Source organism: Mobula birostris, chromosome 1 (assembly GCF_030028105.1).
Source record: "Mobula birostris isolate sMobBir1 chromosome 1, sMobBir1.hap1, whole genome shotgun sequence".
Lineage (NCBI taxonomy): Eukaryota > Metazoa > Chordata > Chondrichthyes > Myliobatiformes > Myliobatidae > Mobula > Mobula birostris.
Window position 1 is genome coordinate 112,829,452 of NC_092370.1, and position 22,851 is coordinate 112,852,302.

Genomic DNA, 22,851 nt, shown 5'->3' on the forward strand with positions numbered 1-22,851 from the left:
CAAGTCACTTCAGACAGGTGTTGATATGTTTCATCACCGCCTCTCAAAGCACTTATTCACAGTGGATGTAAATACCACTAGATGACGGTCCTTGAGGCAGGTTACCATGTTCTTCATTGGCACGGTATAATTGAAGCCTGCTTGATGCAGATGGGTACCTCAGACTGCTGATGCAGTCGGCCAGATGTATCAGTGAACATTCCAGTCAGTTGATCAGCACAGGGGTTCAGTACTCAGACAGGTACCCCATCTGGGCCAGATGCTTTCCTTGTGTTCACCCTCCTGAAGGATGCTCTCACCTTGGCCTCAGAAACTGAAATCATAGGGTCATCGGGGGCTGTGGGAATTTGTGAAGGTTTCTCCATGTTCTGATAGTTAAAGCAAACATAGAAAGCATAGAGTTCATCTGGGAGCGAAGCCTTGTTTGTCACCTGTTTCGCTTGGTTTCACTTTGTAAGAGGTAATAGCATTCAAGTCCTGCCAGTACAATTGTATCAGTGTGAATTAATCAGTCTGATGGCCTGGTGGAAGAAGCTGTCCTGGAACCTGTTGGTCCTGGCTTTAATGCTGTGGTTCTGTTTCCTGCATGGCAGCAGCTGGAACAGTTTGTAGTTGGGTTGACTTGGGTCCCTAATGATCCTTCGGGCCTTTCTCATGCACCTGTTTCTGTAAATGTCCTGAATAGTCTGAAGTTCACATCTACAGATTCACTGGGCTGTCCGCACCACTTGCTGCAGAGTCCTGCGATTGAGGGAAGTGAAGTTCCCATACCAGGCAGTGTTAAGCCAGTCGGGATGCTCTCAATTATGCCCTTATAGAAATTCCCAAGGATTTGAGGACTCAAGTCAAACTAATTCAATCGTCTGAGGTGAAAGAGGTGCTGTTGTGCTTTTTTTCACCACACAGCTGATATGTACAGACCATATGAGATCCTTGGTGATGTGTGTGCTGAGGAACTTAACCTGTTCACCCTCTCAAACCTAGATCCATTGATGTCAATAGGGGTTAGCCTGCCTTCATTCCTGCTGTAGTCTACATCCAGCTCCTTTGTTTTATGCAACATTGAGGGAGAATCAGAATCAGAATCCTTTATTATCGCCAAGTAAGTGGACACATACAGGGAATTTGATGCCGGTTTCCCTGAGCTCTCGTTGTACAGAATCAAAAAGCAAACAAAACAATAGGGCAAATAATCGTGAACTATATACAATGAGGTATGCCTATGTATTTACAAGTGGACTTGGTTCACAATAGACTAAAATTCAAGTGTTCATAAGACTGATGGCATATGGAAAGAAACTGTTCTTGTACCTATTTGTCCTGGCATGCAGTGATCTAAAGCGCCTACCAGAAGGAAGGAGTTGAAACAGGTGATGTCCAGGGTGTGATGGGCCTACAGTGATGCTGCTTGCTTGCTTCCTGACTCTAGGTGCATATAAGTCCTGGATCGAGGTTGTTTTCTTGACACTACTGTCTCAAGGTGATGACTTCTTCTCTGTAGGCTTCCTCGTTTTTATTTAAGATAAGGCCAATCAATGTAGTATTGTCAGCAAATTTAATTAGATTGGAGCTGTGGGTGGCAACACAGTCATAGAAAAACATAGAAAACATAGAAAGTAGGTGCAGGAGTAGGCCATTCGGCCCTTCGAGCCTGCACCGCCATTCAGTATGATCATGGCTGATCATCCAACTCAGAACCCTGTACCTGCCTTCCCCACCCCCCGCCATACCCTCTGATCTCTTTAGCCACAAGGGCCATATCTAACTCTCTCTTAAGTATAGCCAATGAACTGGCCTCAACTGTTTTCTGTGGCAGAGAATTCCACAGATTCACCACTGTCTGTGTGAAGAAGTTTTTCCTAATCTCGGTCCTAAAAGGCTTCCCCTTTATCCTCAAACTGTGACCCCTCGTTCTGGACTTCCTCAACATTGAGAACAATCTTCCTGCATCTAGCCTGTCCAATCTCTTTAGGATTTTATATGTTTCAATAAGATCCCCACTCAATCTTCTAAATTCCAACGAATATAAGCCTAGTCAATCCAGTCTTTCATCATATGAAAGTCCTGCCATCCCAGGAATCAATCTGGTGAACCTTCTTTGTACTCCCAGTCATGGGTATACAGAGAATAAAGGAGGGGGTGTCATTGTTCCAGTGACGTCATTGTTCAGAATGGCAGCTTAAATCAACAGCTCCTCTGGAAAAATGCATATTTTGCCCCGTTAATCTATTAAATATAAGATCTTTCGAAAATATCTGAATTGATAAGGGGGGGGGGCAAGAATGGGGAGAAAGATTGGAGATTAAAAAACGCACCACTGCGGAACCTATGGAAGAGAGAGATACAACGCGCAGCTCTCCTACACGTGCGCGTGGCGGCAAGGCTGACGCTGGGCCTCGTGCAGGCGAAGCGGCAAATATGATAAGAATGTTGGAAGAGATAAGGGATGTCCAAAAAGATATAAAGCAGCAGCTCAATGTTATAAAGTCAGAGCTCATCAACGTCAATCAGAAAATAGTGGTGGCAGAGACTCGAATTGAGAAGATTGGATGGGTTGCACCTGAACTCGAGGGGGAGCAATATCCTTGCAGGTAGGTTTGCTAGCATGGTTCGGTAGAGTTTAAACTAATTTGCAAGGGGGATGGGACCCAGAGCGATAGAACAGTGAAAGAAGTGCATGGAATAAACCCAGATCTAACATATAGAGAGGCTTTGAGGAAAGAGAAGCAGAATAAACCGTGTAAAGACAGTAAGGGTTGAAGTGGGTGTACCTCAATACAAGAAGCATCAGGAACAAAGCTGATAAACTGAGAGCTTGGATACATACATGGAATTATGATGTAGTGGCCATTACAGAGACTTGGCTGGCACCAGGGCAGGAATGGATTCTCAATATTCCTGGATTTCAGTGCTTTAAAAGGGATAGGGAGGGCGGAAAAAGGGGTGGAGGGGTGGCATTACTGGTCAGGGATACTATTACAGCTACAGAAAGGGTGGGTAATGTAGCAGGATCCTCTTTTCAGTCAATATGGGTGGAAGTCAGGAACAGGAAGGGAGCAGTTACTCTACTGGGGGTTTTCTATAGGCCCCCTGGTAGCAGCAGAGATACAGAGGAGCAGGTTGGGAGGCAGATTTTGGAAAGGTGCAAAAATAACAGGGTTGTTATCATGGGTGACTTTAACTTCCCTAATATTGATTGACACCTGATTAGTTCCAAGGGTTTAGATGGGGCAGAGTTTAAGTGTGTCCAGGACGGATTCCTGTCACAGTATGTGGACAGGCCGAACAGGGGGAATGCCATACTAGATCTAGTACTAGGTAATGAACCGGGTCAGGTCACAGATCTCTCAGTGAGTGAGCATCTGGGGGACAGTGACCACCACTCCCTGGCCTTTAGCATTATCATGGAAAAGGATAGAATCAGAGAGGACAGGAAAATTTTTAATTGGAGAAGGGCAAATTATGAGGCTATAAGGCTGGAACTTGCGGGTGTGAATTGGGATGATGTTTTTGCAGGGAAATGTACTATGGACATGTGGTCGATGTTTAGAGATCTCTTGCAGGATGTTAGGGATAAATTTGTCCCGGCGAGGAAGATAAAGAATGGTAGGGTGAAGGAACCATGGGTGACAAGTGAGGTGGAAAATCTAGTCAGATGGAAGAAGGCAGCATACATGAGTAAGGATCAGATGGGTCTATTGAGGAATATAGGGATGCAAGAAAGGAGCTTAAGAAGGGGCTGAGAAGAGCAAGAAGGGGGCATGAGAAGGCCTTGGCGAGTAGGGTAAAGGAAAACCCCAAGGCATTCTTCAATTATGTGAAGAAAAAAAGATGACAGGAGTGAAGGTAGGACCGATTAGAGATAAAGGTAGGAAGATGTGCCTGGAGGCTGTGGAAGTGAGTGAGGTCCTCAATGAATACTTCTCTTCGGTATTGACCAATGAGAGGGAACTTGATGGTGAGGATAATACGAGTGAGGTTGATGTTCTGGAGCATGTTGATATTAAGAGAGAGGAGGTGTTGGAGTTGTTAAAGTACAATAGGACGGATAAGTCCCCGGGGCCTGACGGAATATTCCCCAGGCTGCTCCACGAGGTGAGGGAAGAGATTGCTGAGCCTCTGGCTAGGATCTTTATGTCCTTGTCCACAGGAATGGTACCGGAGGATTGAGGGGAGGCGAATGTTGTCCCCTTGTTTAAAAAAGGTAGTAGGGATAGTCCGGGTAATTATAGACCAGTGAGCCTTACGTCTGTGGTGGGAAAGCTGTTGGAAAAGATTCTTAGAGATCGGATCTGTGGGCATTTAGAGAATCATGGTCTGATCAGGGACAGTCAGCATGGCTTTGTGAAGGGCAGATTGTGTCTAACAAGCCTGATAGAGTTCTTTGAGGAGGTGACCAGGCATATAGATGAGGGTAGTGCAGTGGATGTGATCTATATGGATTTTAGTAAGGCATTTGACAAGGTTCCACATGATAGGCTTATTCAGAAAGTCAGAAGGCGTGGGATCCAGGGAAGTTTGGCCAGGTGGATTCAAAATTGGCTTGTCTGCAGAAGGCAGCGGGTCGTGGTGGAGGGATTACATTCGGATTGGAGGATTGTGACTAGTGGTGTCCCACAAGGATCTGTTCTGGGACCTCTACTTTTCGTGATTTTTATTAACCACCTGGATGTGGCGGTAGAAGGGTGGGTTGGCGAGTTTGCAGATGATACAAAGGTTGGTGGTGTTATAGATAGTGTAGAGGATTGTCAAAAGATTACAGGGAGACATTGATAGGATGCAGAAGTGGGCTGAGAAGTGGCAGATGGAGTTCAACCCGGAGAAGTGTGAGGTGGTACACTTTGGAAGGACAAACTCCAAGGCAGAGTACAAAGTAAATGGCAGGATACTTGGTAGTGTGGAGGAGCAGAGGGATCTGGGGGTACATGTCCACAGATCCCTGAAAGTTGCCTCACAGGTGGATAGGGTAGTTAAGAAAGCTTATGGTGTGTTAACTTTCATAAGTCAAGGGATAGAGTTTAAGAGTCGCGATATAATGATGCAGCTCTATAAAACTCTGGTTAGACCACACTTGGAGTACTGTGTCCAGTTCTGGTCGCCTCACTATAGGAAGGATGTGGAAGCATTGGAAAGGGTACAGGGGAGATTTACCAGAATGCTGCCTGGTTTAGAGAGTATGGATTATGATCAGAGATTAAGGGAGCTAGGGCGTTCCTCTTTGGAGAGAAGGAGGATGAGAGGAGACATGATAGAGGTGTACAAGATAATAAAAGGAACAGAGTGGATAGCCAGCGCCTCTTCCCCAGGGCACCACTGCTCAATACAAGAGGACATGGCTTTAAGGTAAGGGGTGGGAAGTTCAAGGGGGATATTAGAGGAAGGTTTTTTATTCAGAGAGTGGTTGGTGCGTGGAATGCACTGCCTGAGTCAGTGGTAGAGCAGCAAGAGACTACTAGACAGGTATATGGAGGAATTTAAGGTGGGGGGGTTATATGGGAGGGAGGGTTTGAGGGTCGGCATAACATTGTGGGCGGAAGGGCCTGCACTGCGCCGTACTATTCTATGTTCTATGTAAAATCGCGTGCAAAACGTGGAACAGGTACTAAGTAAGACGATAAAAATATTAAATCAACAGGAAAGTAAATTGCTTGACCAGGAGGGAAGATCACGACGGAAAAATATCAGGATTTATAATGTTCCCGAAGGAGCGGAGGGATTGTCGATGATGGACTTTGTAGACAAGCTGCTGCGGAAGGCGCTGGAGATTCCTCAGACTACAGAGATTGGAATTGAAAGGGCGCACCGTTCGCTTGTCTATCGGCCTCCCGGAGACAGAGAAGATAAACTGCGCTCAATTGTGCTTAAATTCCTTCAATTCAAGAGCAAGGCGGAGATTCTACGAAGGGCCTGGGGTAAGAAGAGGGTGTTTTGGAATGGGAAGTTAATATACTTCGATCATGATTACCCCCCCTAGTGGTCCTACAGAAATGGAAGGAACATTCCGAAACGAATATTAAAGCAAGAAAAGATTAAATTCCAAACCCTGTACCCTGCTAAACTGAGGGTATTTTACCAAGAAGGGATGCGACTGTACCAGACAGTGGAGGAGGCCACTACAGACATGAGCAACAGAGGACTGCCCATTCGCGTGGCCAAACCAAGGGAAAGTCTGGCTGAGCAGTTGTCCCGAACTGCTTGGAAAATAGTAAGAGAACCTAGAAAACAGGGGATGGGAACAGGACGAGAGAAGGATTTTTAGGAAGAGACGGTCAGTTCTCCGAGGGCAGCCCTCACCTCCTCCAAAAGAGCCATAAGGTTTGGCTACCTTTAAAAGTGCTGATAAACTAAACGGAAGCAAAAATAGACGGTGATATACCTATCTCGAGAAATATGTGTTATAATGTGGATTTTATATTACTCAATTTTTAAATTCATTTATTCATTCCTTTTTCCCCATTTAAATGAGAATATATACATGGGAGGAATACACAGGGAAATTATTTCTGTGTAATGGACATAGTTTTTTTTTTAAACTTACTTTTATAGGCACTGCAGTGGGGGCCCTCCACCCACAGGTAGGAGGGGCTATCCCCCATGGTTAGACTTTTCTTCTAGCCCAACCCAGGGTCATCTAGAGACCCCAGCCTTGGAACCACACTTTCATTACCTTTTTTTTAATTATTCACTTTTCTTGGTTCTTATTTGTTTGGGGAGTAGATCGATTAAGTTATATTCTGCAAATTTCAATGATATACTAGCAGATAAATACACTTAGAGTAAGACCATATATTTTGGGTATATACCTTAAGAATGGTTGAAAAGAGATAAATATAAATATTTAATGAATGTACTGCTGGTGGCTGGTAAAAAGATCCTTAACAGGAAATGGTTATCTCAGGAGAGCCCAACTTTAAATGTATGGATGGAAATTACAATGGACATTTACAAAATGGAGAAGATAACAGCATCTGTAAGTTGGAACAATTTTATTCATACTGGAAAAAATGGTTTAACCACATAACACCTCATAGGCCTGATTTTATTCTCACAAGTCGTAAAAAAAATCACTCCCTACTCTGTACATAGTTTTCTTCTTTCGACTGTTCTGTCTTTCCTCTTCTTTCTATAAGTGTATACCTCAAATAAATATTATGTGATTTGTGACAAATATGATTATATGATATATATACAGTATCTGAAATACATCTTATGGAAATGTTTGATGATGAAACTCAATAAAAAATAAATTACAAAAAAAAAGGAGGGGGCTTGGGACACAGCCCTGAGGGGGCTCCTGTGATGAGGGTCAGGAGCAGAGGTGAGGGAGCCCACTCTTGCCACCTGCCAACGAACTGACAGGAAGTCCAGGATCCAGCCGCACATGGCAGGGTGAAGGCCAAGGTCTCTGAGCTTCTCAGCAGGCCAGGCAGTATCTACAAAAAAAAGTACAGTCGAAATTTTTGGTCGAGACCCTTCAGCAGCACTGGAGAAATTTAAAAAAAGCTGAGGAGTAGATTTAAAAGTTGGGGGGAGGGGAGAGAGAAACGGAAGGTGATAGGTGAAACCGAGAGGGAGAGGGATGAAGTAAAGAGCTAGCTGGGAAGTTGATTAGTGAAAGAGACAGAAGACCATGGAAGAAAGAATAGGGGGGAGAAGCACCAGAGGGAGTGATGGGCAGGCAAGGGCGTCAGGTGAGAGAAGGAAAGGGGGATGGGAAAGGTGAAGGGGGGGTGGGGGCTATTACCAGGAGTTTGGGAAGTTGATATTCATTCCAGATGGCATATAAAGTGGAGGCTGAGGAGGCCATGGATTGACATATCAGAATGGGAAGTAGAATTAAAATGGATGCCCACTGGGAGATCCCGCTTTTTCTGGCAGGCAGAGCGTAGGTGCTTGGGGAAGTAGTCTCCCAGTCTACATCAGGTCTCACTGATATATAGGAAGCTGCACCGGACACAGTGTATGAACCCAACAGACTCACAGGTGAAGTATCGCCGCACCTGGAAGGACTGTTTAGGGCCCTGAATGGTAGTAAGGGAAGAGGTGTAGAGGCAGGTGTAGCACTTGTTCTGCTTGCAATGGTAAGTGCCAGGAGGGATATCAGTGGGGAGGGATGAATAGACAAGGGAGTTGTGTAGGGAGTGATCCCTGTGGAAAGCAGAAAATGGTGGGGGGAGAAGAGGGAAAGGTGTGCTTGGTGGTGAGATCCTGTTGGAGATGGTGGAAGTTTCAGAGAATTATGTGCTGGAAACCAATTTTAACTCCACTTCCCATTCCCATTCTGATATGTCTGTCCATGGCCTTCTCTACTATCATGATGAGCCCCCCCCCCCCCCAACTTCCCATCCCTTTTTCCCTTTCTCACCCTATCTCCATGCTTTCCCATTGCCTCCTTCTGGTGCTCCTCCTTCCTTTTCTGTCTTCCATGGCCTTGTGTCTTTCACCAATCAACTTCCCAGCTCTTTACTTCATTCTTCTCCCTTCAGGTTTCACCCATCACCTTGTGTTTCTCTCTACCCCCTCCCCCCACCACCAGCTTTTAAACCTACCCAATTTTTCCTCCTTCATTCCTGCCGAAGGGTCTTGGCCTGAAACATCAACTGTACTCTTTTCCATAGATGCTACATTGCCTGCTGAGGTTCTCTAGCATTTTGCTTGGATTTCTAGCATCTGCAGGTTTTCTCTTGTTTTTGATTGTATAACCAATTACAAGCCCACCCTGTGTGTTAACGATAACACCTTCCTTCCTGATAAGCTGAATGCCTTCTGTACATGATTTGAATCATTGAAAGATGTGATATCAAGGAAAGCCCCCTCTCTCCTGGGGAACAGGCACCCTGTCTGGCCCCAACCGAGGTGTTGAGGATCCTAGCCAGGGTAAACCCATGCAAGGCCAGACAACATGCCTAGTCAGGTGCTGAGGGATTGACCATTACCCTAGTCGATCCAAATTGGCAGCAACGTCTCAAGCTCCATCACACTGAGCACTGGTGCCCTGGGTTGTGAGCACTGGGCTGTGCACTCAGCCAGCTGCTGACTCTCAACTGCACTGCCAGATCCAGTTAAAACTGCATCATCAAGTTCGCTGATGATGCTATAGTGGTTGGTCTCAGCAACAATGATGAGCCTGTATACAGGGAGCAGATAGAGAGGCTTGCCATATGATTCAAGAACAATCAAAGTCTCACTGTGGACAAGTCAGAAGAGATGATTATGAACTTCGGAAGGTGTAGGTTGACCACTTCCCTTGCACATCAATGGCTCTGCCATAGAGAGAGCGAGGAGCACAAAGTTCCTTGGTGTGTACATAATAGATAATATATCCTGGATCCACCACTTCATTAGTCAAGAAGGCATAGCAACTTATACACTTTGAGGAAATTGAGGCTTGTAAGGCTCCCCACCCCCATTTTTAACAACTTTCACAGGAACACCATCGAGAATATCCTGTCTGGTTGCATCACTGTGTGGTATGGAAGCTGTAAGGCATTGGACTGCAAGACCCTACAGGGGATATTAAAAACTGCTGAGAGGATCACTGGGATCTCCCTCTTCTGCCCGCCCCCCCCACTCCCCCATTTGTGACATCTACTGGGACTGTTATAGACAGAGTCCTTGGCATTGTTGGGAATCCCTACCTCCATTCTGCAATCTCTTTGACTGTTACCATCAGGAAGGAGGTACAGAAACATTAGGACTAGGACTGTCATTTTCTTCCCTCAGTCTGTGAGACCAGTGAATAAATACCCTGCCACCTCTGAGATCTTGTCACTAGGACAGCGAGCTGTTTGCCTGTGCTGTGCACTACAATTCAAAATGCATGTATTCACTTACTTTTATGTTGATAATTTGGATTGTGTGCTATGTGTAATATATTTTGTGGGTACACTGTGGTCTTGGAGGAGCATTGTTGTATCTATGTATAGTCAAATAACAATAAACTTGAGTGCCAAAGTCACTGACATTCCAGGAGCAAATATAAAGGTTATAAAAGTATTTTTGGAACATAAGCATGCATTTAGGAACATGTATATGGCAATGGCTGTTGCAAATCTGGAGCAAAATAGGAAAAGATAAATTGGGATGAGAATGGAGAGACCATTGGGGTGGGGGCTCTGCATTAGATATAATCTTTGGAAATAAGGTGATGAAGTGCCAAAGAAATGGGAAAATGTGTGGGAGAAAGTAAGGGCAGAAATGTGAGCTATACTTTGCTGATATTCTTTAGTTATTCATATTCTTGGGAAATTAATTTGAACTTGGAGAATTAAAAGAAATCCTATTTCCTGCTCTGAAAGGAGGAGCCAGTACTGATGAAATGTACCTTGATGTTTTTATTCTGTTCTTTAATTTCAAAATCAGCAAATTTGGGAAACAGATGCTTAAGAGGCGTATATCAAGTGAAGTAAAACAATATTCATGCCAAAATCATGCGAAGGGTGGCTGGTGAGCTTGCAACAATTTAATCAGATTGAAGTTCTGTCACCCTAAAACATTAACCCTGAATGGCACTGGATCATAGCTAGCTACTGGGAGAGCATGGTTTCAGGTATATCCCCATCACCAATGAGAGTGAGGTTTAGCATTGAAGAGAAAAAACAAGCACTACATGAATATTCTATTTCAAATTACTGCTAAGATCCCCCCATTACAGAAGACTGTCTTTAAGCCAATTCATTTCTTTACACGTTATACCAGGAAACACGCGAGAATATTGATAATATTGATGGCACCAGCGAACAACAGGACTAATGGTGAGATCTTGCAGACAGCTGATGAAACTATCTCTTCACTTTCTTTTAAATATACTTCTAATCCTAATCACTATGCGATTGGAGACTGTAATTTACATTTTGATGTGTTTTTGGGCCAGCTGAGCGATTTGGTGCTTTTGTTGTCTCAGAAGGGAAAGCGAGGATGGGAACGAAGTATGCGGCCTAATGGTGCAGTGCAAACCTATGATTGGCTCCAATTCTCAACCAACTTGCCGATTAAAGCATTGAGAAAGATTGAAATCAATGTGGACAAGAGGAAAAGGCAAATTGGTGTTTGGTGCTGTCTGCCTGCATTTGACCCGTCTCCCTCACCCTGTAGGAAGGTGTAGGTGTCTTAAGTCTTGGGCAAGGTTGATCAGAGTTTGTGGATTGATTTCTTTTATTAAGAGGTCTCTGCTGTTCATGTGTGTTTCTGGTTACTCCTTTCTAAAATTGCTATTCTGCGTGATTTTGATCGTTGCAGACTGGCTGTATGGTCTGCAGTTAATGAACGTTGCAGTGCTAAATTGATGAACTAAACAATGTTCCTAGACTGCTGCAAGGACAACACTGCGGTTGGGTGTTTAACATTCTGTATGTTATTCGCTTGTTTTTGCAGTTTGCATGATTTGTTTTTTTTTGCACGTTGTGTGTTTGATCTTTTTGAATAGATTCCATAGTGTTTTTTTTCATGGCTGCAGGAAAGTGAAACTCAGGGTTGTATAAAGCATACTTAATTTGATAAGAAATGTACTTTGAACTTTGAATCTTTGAACTCTATGCAGTAGTTGATATGCAACCCGATAGCATTCTTCATTACTTAAGGCTTGCTCTCAAGAACTAGATGTGCCTGTCTGACCAGGCATTTAATGTTTACAAGACCAGCATCAAAACAGCATAAAAGCATCCAAACTATGGCACAGAAAACAAAATTAATCTGATCTAATACAGCTAAATCTCAATCCATAATGGAACATTAAGTGATAGTGCAATCAAGTGGCATGCACTCGGCACTTACATTCACCAATACCCAATTTGCTGAGTGTGTGCTGCTTGAATGGTCTATTCTTAGCAGTAGTGGTAGCAGAGGACAGACATGTTGGTGTGGGAAGGGGGAGGAAGATGCACACTAGAGGATAGCATTCCACCTGGGTAGTGTTTAACGTGACCGTATGAACATTGAATTCTCCACGTTCAGGTCTCTTGCTCCCTTTGTGTTTGTTTCTGTCTTTTTCGGATCTGCCCAGTTCTTCTCACGTGGCCTCTTATTGCTCAGTTTCTTTCTCCTGCTGCAATTACTCCATCTGCCCATCATAAAAAATGCTGGCCACCAAGTCTCCCTCCCCTCCTCTGTTCCCATTTGCCCCATTACCTACCTTATTTGGTTCTAAGCTCCACCCTCCTTTGTTTTCATATTTTATCATCTTTGTTACCTCCACCTATCACCTGCCAGTCTGTTTCCACCCTTCCCTCTCTCCTTCATCTCATTCCCATCTGCCAATCAATCCATGTATAGATTGAGGTAGTTTTTTCCCCACCTCTCCCATCACCTTTTTATACTGGCTCTCTCTCCTCACTCTAAGTCCAGACGGAGGGTGTTGACTCAAAAATATAAATTATCCATTTCCTTGTATGAATGCTGCCTGCACTGTTGCGTTTGTCCAGCAGCTAATTTTTTTTCCACTCCAACTTCCAGCATTTGCTGTTCCTTCTGTTTCCAACAAGTCTAATGCTGTGCTGTTGGCCTTCAATATCAATACCATTACTAAGTCTGCTGTACATCTTGTTTAGAAATTTGACATGTACTGTGTCTATGAGAACAGGCCAGATACTGGATACTGTATGGCAAATTACTTGCCTCCTGATACAGAGCTTTTCTACTTACTACCTACCAGGCACAGATTAGGATTATGATACTCTTCACTTGCCTGGATGAACGCAGCTTCATCAATTGTCATCTAGGGCAAGGGCTCCCAACCTGGCATCCACGGACTTCTTGGTTAATGGCAGGGGTACATGGCATAAAAAAGATTAGGAATCCATAATCTAGGGAAGGAGCTTTCTCCTTTTACTCCACCCATCACCCTAAATGTTGTCTATCACTGGTTGATTCCAGCTGTGCCAAGTACCATCTATAAAATACGTGGCAGTTAATTGCTTAGGTTATTTTTTTTTTACCTTCCAGATATGAGGCATTTACCATTAAGTAGAAAATTTTGGGCATGGGAAACTTCACCGTCTGCACTTTGCCTCCTTTCTATGGCTTGGAAATATATTGCCATTCTGTCATTATTGCTGGGTCTAAATCCTGCATCTTGCTCCTGTAGTGCTACTGGGGAGGAACTTAATGTTAGTAACATGAAAAAAAATATAGGGACTTGCTTTATAGAGGAAGCAATTCAAAATTGAGGAAATAATCCAAGCTAGGACAAGTTTGTAAAATCCATGTCGTGAACAAGTTTATTAGAATCTCTTTAACATATGATGCTTTTCAATATTTTGACTTTTGGCTACTATATGTAGAAGTGGTGTTAAATGAGTTGAGACTTGGGGAAAAGTGTTAGGCAACATAGAAATTTATATTTTTAATAATGCTATGAGATTTGCTACATTTAAAAAAAAATCACACTTGGTTTCAATTTCACAGTTTCAATTTTAATTTCACGGTTTCAATTTCAATTTCAGGGGTGAAGCCTTTAATTAAAAAATGTGCTTTTCAGTTCATATAACATTTCAGTGTTTGGTTTGGAATCTATGGTGAGTTGATCATTGTATGTTAAATACCATTTCTTTCAAGAAATTGGTATTTGCCAGAAAAGATGCACATGTAAATAGTTAAAAATCACCAGGTTTGCCAATAGTGAAAATAAATACTGCCGTAGATGCAGCTTTGCTATAATGTATATTGAGTTGCTGCAATGCAGAGCTATCTGTGGTACCTATTTAAGGATTAGAGCTATGTTGGAATGAATCTTTTATCATGTTTTATCATGTTATTGGCATGGCATAATGGTAACTTCGTCTGATTATGACTAAAGGCAGTAAGGGTGAATTATCCTGTAATTAAAAGGCAGGATGTTCTGTAACATTATAACTTGGTGCTCAATGCTGTCAAGACAGTGGAAATGAGGATTGACTTCTGTTGACAATCCCCTATCTGCCCCTTCTTGGAAATTATTGGTCAGGCTGCATCTGTGGTCGCGTCATTGAAATTCCTGAGGGTCTACCATTGCCAGTACATTGACGTGGGACAAGCACGTTACACTCATCACTAGGAAAGCCCAGCAGAGATTTTTCTTCCTACACCAAGTTTAGGAAATTTAACATCTCAGGATGTATCCTGATGAATTTTTACTCTGCCATCATTGAGAGTGTTGTAACCACCTTTATCAGCATGTGGTTTCCCGCTGCCTCCTACCTCCCCCAAGTCCAGGTTGCAGTGAGTATTTCACTCAGCAGAGAAGGTCCAGTGTTGGCTCTAAGCTACTGATATTAAAAGACCTGTTCATCGTCAGAGTGAAGAAAAGAGCTGGAAAAATTACTGCTGACTCCACCCACCCTAGCAGTCATCTATTTACCAAATTGCCTTCGGGGAGACACTGCGAGTCTATCACCACCAGGACTACACATCATCACTAAAGCTTCTTCCCTGTAGATATCTAACTTCTCAATAAAACTTGGGTGTAATACTGTAACTGTCCCTGCACGGCATTCGTTAAATGGTCTTTCCTGCCCTTGTTCTGTGATAATTATTTATTCTGTTCACATGTTCACATTTAAGTTGGGCTGTTGATGTTTACGCTAGCTGTTGATTGCTCTTGCCTGTTTGCATCTATTGTTTTGTAAATTGTTGGTTGCTTTTGTGTTGTCTGTTGTGTTATTGTCCTGTGTTTTATCTTTGGCACTGAACCACACAAAATTCTGGTATGTTTTGCATACTGGCAATAAAGTGATTCTGTTTTGATTCTTACAGCTGAAGGTTATTTACGTTGTGATCCAATATTCCTTGTTCTTCTTGCATTGATGGTGGCTGGGGATCAATACATTTTTGGGCTCTGTAAGAAGTTAAAGCTGTGTATGGATATGTGTATGTAATATTTCATCTGGATGCAACTTATTAAAAATCTCAGGTTTTTTTTTAACCAAATGACATCTCGTTTTGGTGAATTTTGCTTGTGTTGTACACCAGGGTGCTCTCTTCAGTTACCTGATGAGATAACTGTTGCTTTTAGACAGGAGCAGATGTTGTTAGGTGGTGCCCAACCTTCCTAGGGTGTTTTGAGCCTTAACCACTACAGTCTCCAGTTGACAGGTCAGCAGTGGTGGCCAAGTCACTGCCTATCTGCTTCTGACTTCCAGCTCAATTCCTCTCGCCTGCTCCATATCCAGCAAGAGGCTCTTTCTGCTCGCTCCCCCATCCTGCGAGCTGTTTGGTTCATGCTCTTTTTATCAAGGCAGCAGCCTCCATACCGACCTTGCCAGGAACCCTCTACAGCCAATCTCCATGGGGAATAGTGCAAGAGTGCAGGGACAAAGGATGGCAGATGTGACTACAGACTGGTGCTTCAGGACCTTCCTCTTGTGAGCCTCCTCGCATCCTTTCTCCCATGGTACTGTGTGCTCCACCAGGGTGATTTTCTTGTCTTCAGTGGACCACAGTACAATATCTGATGAAAATATGGTTTGTAGCACCTCCGGGAACTGCAGCTTCCTCCCCACATAAACCCTTATCTCCCATGATTTAGCAGATTGGATTTGGGCTTCTTTGATATGACTGGTGTAGCCCTTTCCTTGATGAAAATTACTGCCCTGTTTGCCCTCTGGCAGCTGGAATCTTTTTACACCTCTTCTGCTCCAGTGTATTGGCGAGGGACAATAGAACCTTGTGGCACCACCTATACTTTCCTTGTGTTAAAACTGTTTTGCAACCTGAGAGTATGTGTTCCATTGAACCCATTGATCGCAAAAAGTAGTTAGCGTCCTCTCTCAGGCCCCATGTGTGCAACTGTGATGGTGTAGGAGAGTGTCGTACATGGACCGCAGGAGGAAAGAAATGCGAATGGGCTCCAGTCTGCAGAACTCTGTCCAAGTAATCTTGCGCTAGGGAAGATCCTATTTTGTCCTGGAGCCCTGTGACCCCAGCTCCACTACCTTCGACACCCGCCTTTTGTCCTTGTGGTTCTATACCTCTGCCTGGTCCATGTCATGCCTACCCCTTGCACTTGCACTTCCCTGTCGTTGGAAGTGTGCAGAGCTGCGGCCTTGCTGTCCCATGCATGGGTTGCCAATAATGTCTCTCAATTGCAGGGAACTCGCTGCCTGATCTGTGGCTGAATTGGCAGCCCTTTTTCGTCCCAATCTTGTTGTCACTCCTTGGTTTATTAGCTTGTCATCGGAACCTCTGAGTTAACACAGTTCTACACTTTGCCACCTTTAACTCCTCCACCACTGATGACAATGGCAGCTGTAGCTGGCCTGATCTTATCTAGAGCCCCACTGAAGAAAAACTTGAGGGGATCCCCAGCCACCTTCGCAGGTGCTTGTTGACTTTCCTCTGTCTTCTACAGTGGTCATGGGGAACTTGTACACTGTGAAAAGCCAGAGCAGCCTTGGTAGAACACCATGTTGGAACAGCCATGCCTTAAATTTACCAGGGAGTCCAGTTTTGTCATTCTTCTTCAGCCATTCTTCAGTATGCTTTACAGCGTCAGTGATGTTGGCACTGTCCATCACTGGACATTAAACTACTTTCCAAGACACTTTACTGAGTTGTCCTCTGTGGATGGAATGACTTCTCCCTGTATTTAGAGATTGAACTTGCTAGTAACCTTGACCTTTTTGATCACCATGCATCTGGATAACTTGATCTTGAAGGTTATCTGAGCCCAGGTATCTACATTGTCCAGGTTTTCCAATACCCATCTTGCTTGGACATGGATGACATCACAGTAACCACTGTAACCCATGAACACCAGTATTGCAGGTTGCTGGATGCTGGGTTCCAACACTGGGCCTCTGATTACGTCTGCTGCTGCTGATATGAGGAGGTTCATACCCATGACAAGCAAGATGGTACAGCCAGTTAGAATCCCTTTTTGGAGGCCTTGCCACCTGGTTGTAAAGTGGGCTGAAGTGAAGCATCGCTGGTGACCATGTCTTGCGATACTGGCAGGATATTGTAGTTGACCAGGCCAACCTGGATGAGGACATGTGGAACTGATCTGTAGGCATTGGCTAGGTCTAATCATACAACTGTTAGGTTGCCTTTCTTCTGCCTAGCCTCGTGGAACAATTGCTGATTATTGAGGTGTGTTCAAGACACTCAGAAAAATCTGATGCCACCTTTCTGGATGGATGTGTTGATGTAGTGATTCTTCATTAAGTAAGAACTCAGCCGTCTTGTAAGCACCAAGGAGAATATCTTGTACTCCATGCTAAGGAGAGAGATTGTCCTAAACTGGATGATTGTGGAGGAATCATCTTCCTTGGGAACAAATTATCCTTCAGCCATTTTCCAGCTTGGTGGGATGGAGCCTTTGGTCCAAATCTTCCTCGTTATCTTCCACATCTCAAGAGTATTGTGGAAAAGATGAGCAAATCCTGGCAGGTTTGTGGAAACACATATTCAGAAGGAGGAGATCCTTCATGTGGTAGATGATGTGCCAAATCATCTAAGCATCCACTAGAGAACTTCCGTGCTCGAGGTTGGGGTCAGAGACTTTCCAAACTGGGCAGTGGGAAAGATATACCATCACCTTTACATTCTTCTACAAATAATGATTTGTTGTGAGTTGCTGTGTCATCTTTTCACGAGATTATAAATCCCAAATCTTTGGTGTGCACAGGATTTATAGACCAAGTCAACAGGTGTTTTAAGATTATGACCAAAACTTTAGAAGCTTTGAATAATATTTTTAATAAAGGTGATGACATTTTCATCATATTATACCAGAGTAATTAAGTGTCTGAATCTCTAGAATGAGGTGTGTACCTGATGGTCTTCTGATTTGGGACTTTTGGGTGAGGTACAGAAGAATGGCCTGTGAAAGCGCACCAAAACAGTATTTTGCAACTTTGAAATAAAAGAATTAGTAACATAGAGGAAGAATTGGTGAAGTATAGAATTATGTGCAAGGCGTTGAGCTACGTATGGATGAATCCAAGTAAATACTGACTAGGTACAGACAGACGATGCAGAAAATTGGCTGCTGTTCACATTTTAAAGATGGTTAGGTTTATTATCACTGTATTGTGACAACAGACGAGTGCAAGATATATTAAAAATGTTGCAGTAATAAATAAATAGTACAAAAAAGAATAGTGATGTAGTGTTCATCGGTTGGTAGAGGGAAAGAAGCTGTTCTGTGTCTTCAGGCTCCTGTACCACCTCCATGATTGTAGTAATGAGAAGAGGGTGGGTCCTTGATGGTGATTGTTTCTAAATAATGGATGCAGCCTTCTTGAAACACTGCCTTTTGAAGATGCTTTCAGTGGTGGGGATGTTAGTGCCCATGATAGAGCCGGCAAGGTCCACAATGCTCTTTCAATCCAGTGCATTGGAGCCTTCATGTCAGGCAATGATGCAACCAGTCAGAATGCTCTCCACAGTATAACTGTAGAAATTTGTTAGTCTTTGGTGACATACCAAATATCCTCAAACTCCTAATGAAGTGTTGCTGCTGAAGCGCCTTCTTTGTGATTCAAATTTCACATGGCGAATTGGAGCCATTGTAGAATGGATAAACTTTGCTAGTTTTGAAACAAGCTGTCATACAGGACACTATATTTAGTCTACCATTAGTATTTTTTAATCTTTTATTTATATATTCTTGGACAGTTCAAATCAACAAACAAGAAACTTTCATTCCCATTCCGATACGTCAATCCATGGCCACCTCTATTGTTGCGATAAGGCCACACTTAGGGTGGAGGAACAACACCTTGTATTCCGTTTGAGTAGCCTCCAACCTGATGGCATGAACATTGATTTCTCGAACTTCTGATAATGCCCTCTCCTCTCTCTCTCTTCCCCCTCACCCCCCCAAAAAAATTCCCTGTCCCCTTTTTCCTCTGTCACTTTATCTCCTTGCCTGCCTATCACCTCCCTCTAGTGCTCCTCTTCCCCCCTTTCTTTCTTCCTTGAACTTCTGTCCTCTCCTATTAGATTCCCTATTCTCCAGCCCCATATCTTTTTCACCAATCAACTTCCCAGCTCTTTACTTCATCCCTTCCGCTCCAGGTTTTACCTATCATCTTGTGTTTTTCCCTCTCCTCTCCCCAACTTTTAAATCTACTGCTCATCTTTTTTTCAGTCCTGCTGAAGGGTCTCAGCCGAAACATTGATTTGCTAGCTGGCTTACTGAGTTCCTCTAGAATTTGGTGTGTGTTGCTTACAATTCAAATCAAATCAGGTTTTCCACTCTTTTTTTCCCTCTGACTTGAGAGAATGATAGAGAAAAGTGCAATCAGAAATGAGAGCAGCTTGTTCAGTATTATCTCTGCTTTGTAACTTGTTGAGGAAAGTCCAGTAAGAAAGAAACATAAATGTAAAAGGAAATATTTGACTAAAAGCTGCATATGGTAAGAGCAATGTCCAGCCAGAGTGGATCTGATTGATTAATTCTATTGTTAGTCAAGGTTTTGTGTATGTGATTCATATGTAACTGTCCACAGTTTTTTTTAAAAAAAGTTGTTTTCTTCAGTAAAGTGATTTGGTCTACAGTATAACAATCCTATTTCGTTGCAAGTCAAATACCCTGGCTCAATGCTAGCTCATTGGTTGATGCAGCACTGTCAATATCCATTATTTATGTATGGATAGGAGTACCACTGTTGGATTTGTAAAACCACATATATTGTTGCAACCCTTGCATGCTTGCTAAGTAGATACATTGCCAAATGTTTAAATAGTGATAATTTCTTTGAGAAAGCAATTTCCATAATATATCATTTGATAAAATATTAAGCTTTCTTTTTGTCTTCTTTCAGGACACAGTTGTACTTAAGATGGCTGACCTCGATCTGGTTGATGCACTACATGAAAGTACACCCAGTGTTGAATTGGAAGTTAAAAGAGATTTCATTTCTTCTCTGGAGGCAGAGAAATATGATGATGTTGTTGGAGAAAGCGTGACAAAAGAAAGTTATGTTCCATTGCTGGATGATGAGACAAAATTGTCCCCTTCAGAGGCTGAAGGGAAAGCAGTGGGAAATTTGTGTGACGACACTGTACCCGAACGAGAAGCTGGCGGACAATTGGCAGAACGTGAGTGTGAGGATGATATAAGCCTTGGGTTTGACTATGTATTGAAGCCTAACTGTAGCACTTGTTTATTGAATCTTGTAATTTGATTGCTTATGAACATCTTTATGCAGCAGGCTGTCTTGTAATAGACACTAAAAAGTAGTACAATTGCATGATTTCACTTGCGCTCCACATCTTGTACCTACACTGACACAGTCACTGTCCTATTTCCATATGCCCTGCTGCTACCTAGAAGATTTCCTCTTACCAAGAATCACTGTCACTTTATCATTTCCTGTCAGTACCTTATGTACAGATACTCCTGCATCTAGCGTCATTTTATGTACATACAATCAATATATATAAGCTAATCTTTGTATATATGGATATATTCAAACTTGTACATTGTTTTATGGGATAGCTTTTATATTTGTAAATATTGTGTTTTTATTTTTATTGAGCTCTTTATGCTTATTTTGTTATGCTGCATCAGATTTGCAGTAACAATCATTTCACTTTACACGTTTTGAAGAATGACAATAAACAAATTTGAATCTTGAATGATTATCTGAAGGCATAGATGGAAATGAAAAACGGCTGTTCAATGTACATCTGTTACTCTTGTCAATCATTTACAGTTCATTTAACTGTACAAGGTTCTGAATACAGATTTAAATTCCAAGTATGAAAATAAGAAAACAATACTCACTTTCATAGTTCTGATGAAGAGTCCCTGATCCCAAAATGTTGGCAGTTTCTCTTTCCACTGATGCTGCTTGACCTGCTGAGTGCTTCTAATATTACCTTTGTTTTGGATTTCCATCAGTTTTTTTCCAACCAGCTTAGCCCTTTGACATTCAGTTGAATCATGCTGTTTGTTTCACATCCCACAATATCATTATTTAATAAAAACCCTATTCGTCAAATGTCAGCTGTTACAGCATCAGCAGTATTTTGAGAGAGAATATTAATGGTTCTATGTGTTGTTGTCCTCATAAGTATTCACTTGGTTTGAAAATGATTTGTACCAACCACATTGTAGGTACTGAAATGACTCAAATCTTGGATCCACAGACTTGGCCAAAGAAAGTGTAGACATTTCTTTGCAGGTCAGCTGCCTGTTGGTAGTGGTTCTGTTATTTGCTTCATTCTCCCTTTTTAGCTTTGAGAGCTTCCCTTTGAAGTGACTCACTGGCTGTGGGTCATTTGGCACAAATGAGAGCAAATGAAGACTGGCTTTTCCTAGTTAATGATGCTTTCATTGGTTTTCATGAGAATAGCTCCTCACTGGGATCTCTGATCATGGGTGAGCTTGAGAACAGAGATTTGTGTAGAGAAATAATAACAAAATTTGACAGCAGCATGCAATACCTGTTATAGCAGTGTTAGTGCACAAGGATGATTGCATTCGTGCAGCATTCTTTCCATAGTTTATTCATGGTTTAATTGCAGAGCCATTGGACATTTTGCAGCTGTCTTCCCATCATTGACCATGAAATACTTTTAATGCACATTTGCCATTGCCTTGTCTTGGCTGAGATTATCTAAGCCAGATCCATTGCTTTGTTAGCAGGTCACTAGATATGATGGATCTAAACCTTGGAATTGTTTTGTCACTCCTTAGCTCAACTGCACAGAAGCCATTATAGCGCTTCAACTGAAATTATCTTAATACTGTTGTATATGTATTCCTAGCTTTGGTGATTTCAGCCTGACTGAATTTACTTTGCTGTTTGGGTTTAACTTGCTGAGCCCTCATCTAATGACCAATTTTTCTTGATAAAGTGATCTCTTGCACTTCAAGTGCACTCAGAAAGTCATTACCAGACTGAACCAAGCAACCCATTTGGAGAGGTGAGGTATGAATAGTATTGGTAGAGGGACGAGAAGAATATGTTTTGGAGAAGGAGCTGTGGCCCTCAAGATTTGATGTTGTCACTTCTAGTGGAGGATTATTTATTTAGAGATATTGCATGGTAACAGGCCCTTCCAGTTTAGTCTATGGCTGACTAATTACATCTATGTGACCAATTAATCTATGAACCTGTAAGACTTTGGAATGTAGGAAGGATTTGGAGCACCTGGAAGAAATTTGCAGAGTTATGGAGAGAACGTACATTTGCAAGAAAAAGTTTGTGAACCCTTTGCATTTATCTGATTTTCTGCATTAATTGTTGATAAAATGTGGTCTGATCTTCATCTAAGTCACAATAATAAACAAATATGATCTGCCTAAACTAATAACAGACAAACAATTGTACTATTTGTCAAGACTGAGCACACCATTTAAACAATCATCACAGTCTAGGTTCAAAAATTATGTGGACCCTCCTATTATCTGTGGAATTCTCTGCCACAGACAGCAGTGGAGGCCAAGTCCATGGGTATATTTAAGGCAGAAGTTGATATATTTAAGGCAAAAGTTGATAGTTTCCTATCAGTCAGGGCATCAAAGGATATGGCGGGAAGGCAGGCGTATGGGGTTGAGTGGGATCCAGGATCAGCCGTGATGGAATGGTGGAGCAGACTCAATGGGCCGAATGGCTTAATTCTGCTCCTATGTTTTATGGTATTTAATACCTGGTAGAGCCTTCACTATTTTAAGGACTATATTGAGCATGCGCTGTGCCATGCTATTCATGTTTTGCAGTAACTGATAATTGTATGTGAAATTTTACAGGTTCTGCAGCAAGTGAGCAAGGACCAGGTGAGCTGCCCAATGGGGAACATGGTGAAACAGGTAGCACAGGTATGTTTGAACGGGAAACTTCCATATCCACAGGAATCCATGTGGGAAATCCTCGCTAACAATCTTGGACCTGTTGTTCCTTGTCTTGGGAAAGAGATTTTGTG

General features: G+C 42.6%; 1 protein-coding gene across 5 annotated transcripts in view; it reads left to right on the top strand.

The window, feature by feature from the left end:
- The window catches only part of LOC140199015 (uncharacterized), a 309,841-nt gene that overhangs the window by 62,785 nt on the left and 224,205 nt on the right, over positions 1-22,851 (top strand). For 4 of the 5 annotated variants that reach the window (XM_072260397.1, XM_072260427.1, XM_072260407.1 and 1 more), the window contains 2 exons: positions 19,743-20,019; positions 22,679-22,747. The exons of the other annotated variant lie outside the window; for it this stretch is intronic. In XM_072260397.1, coding sequence (XP_072116498.1) covers positions 19,761-20,019; positions 22,679-22,747 — 328 coding nt within the window. In that variant the 5' untranslated portion in view covers positions 19,743-19,760. The remainder of the gene's footprint in view (positions 1-19,742; positions 20,020-22,678; positions 22,748-22,851) is intronic. 5 annotated transcript variants of the gene reach the window in all.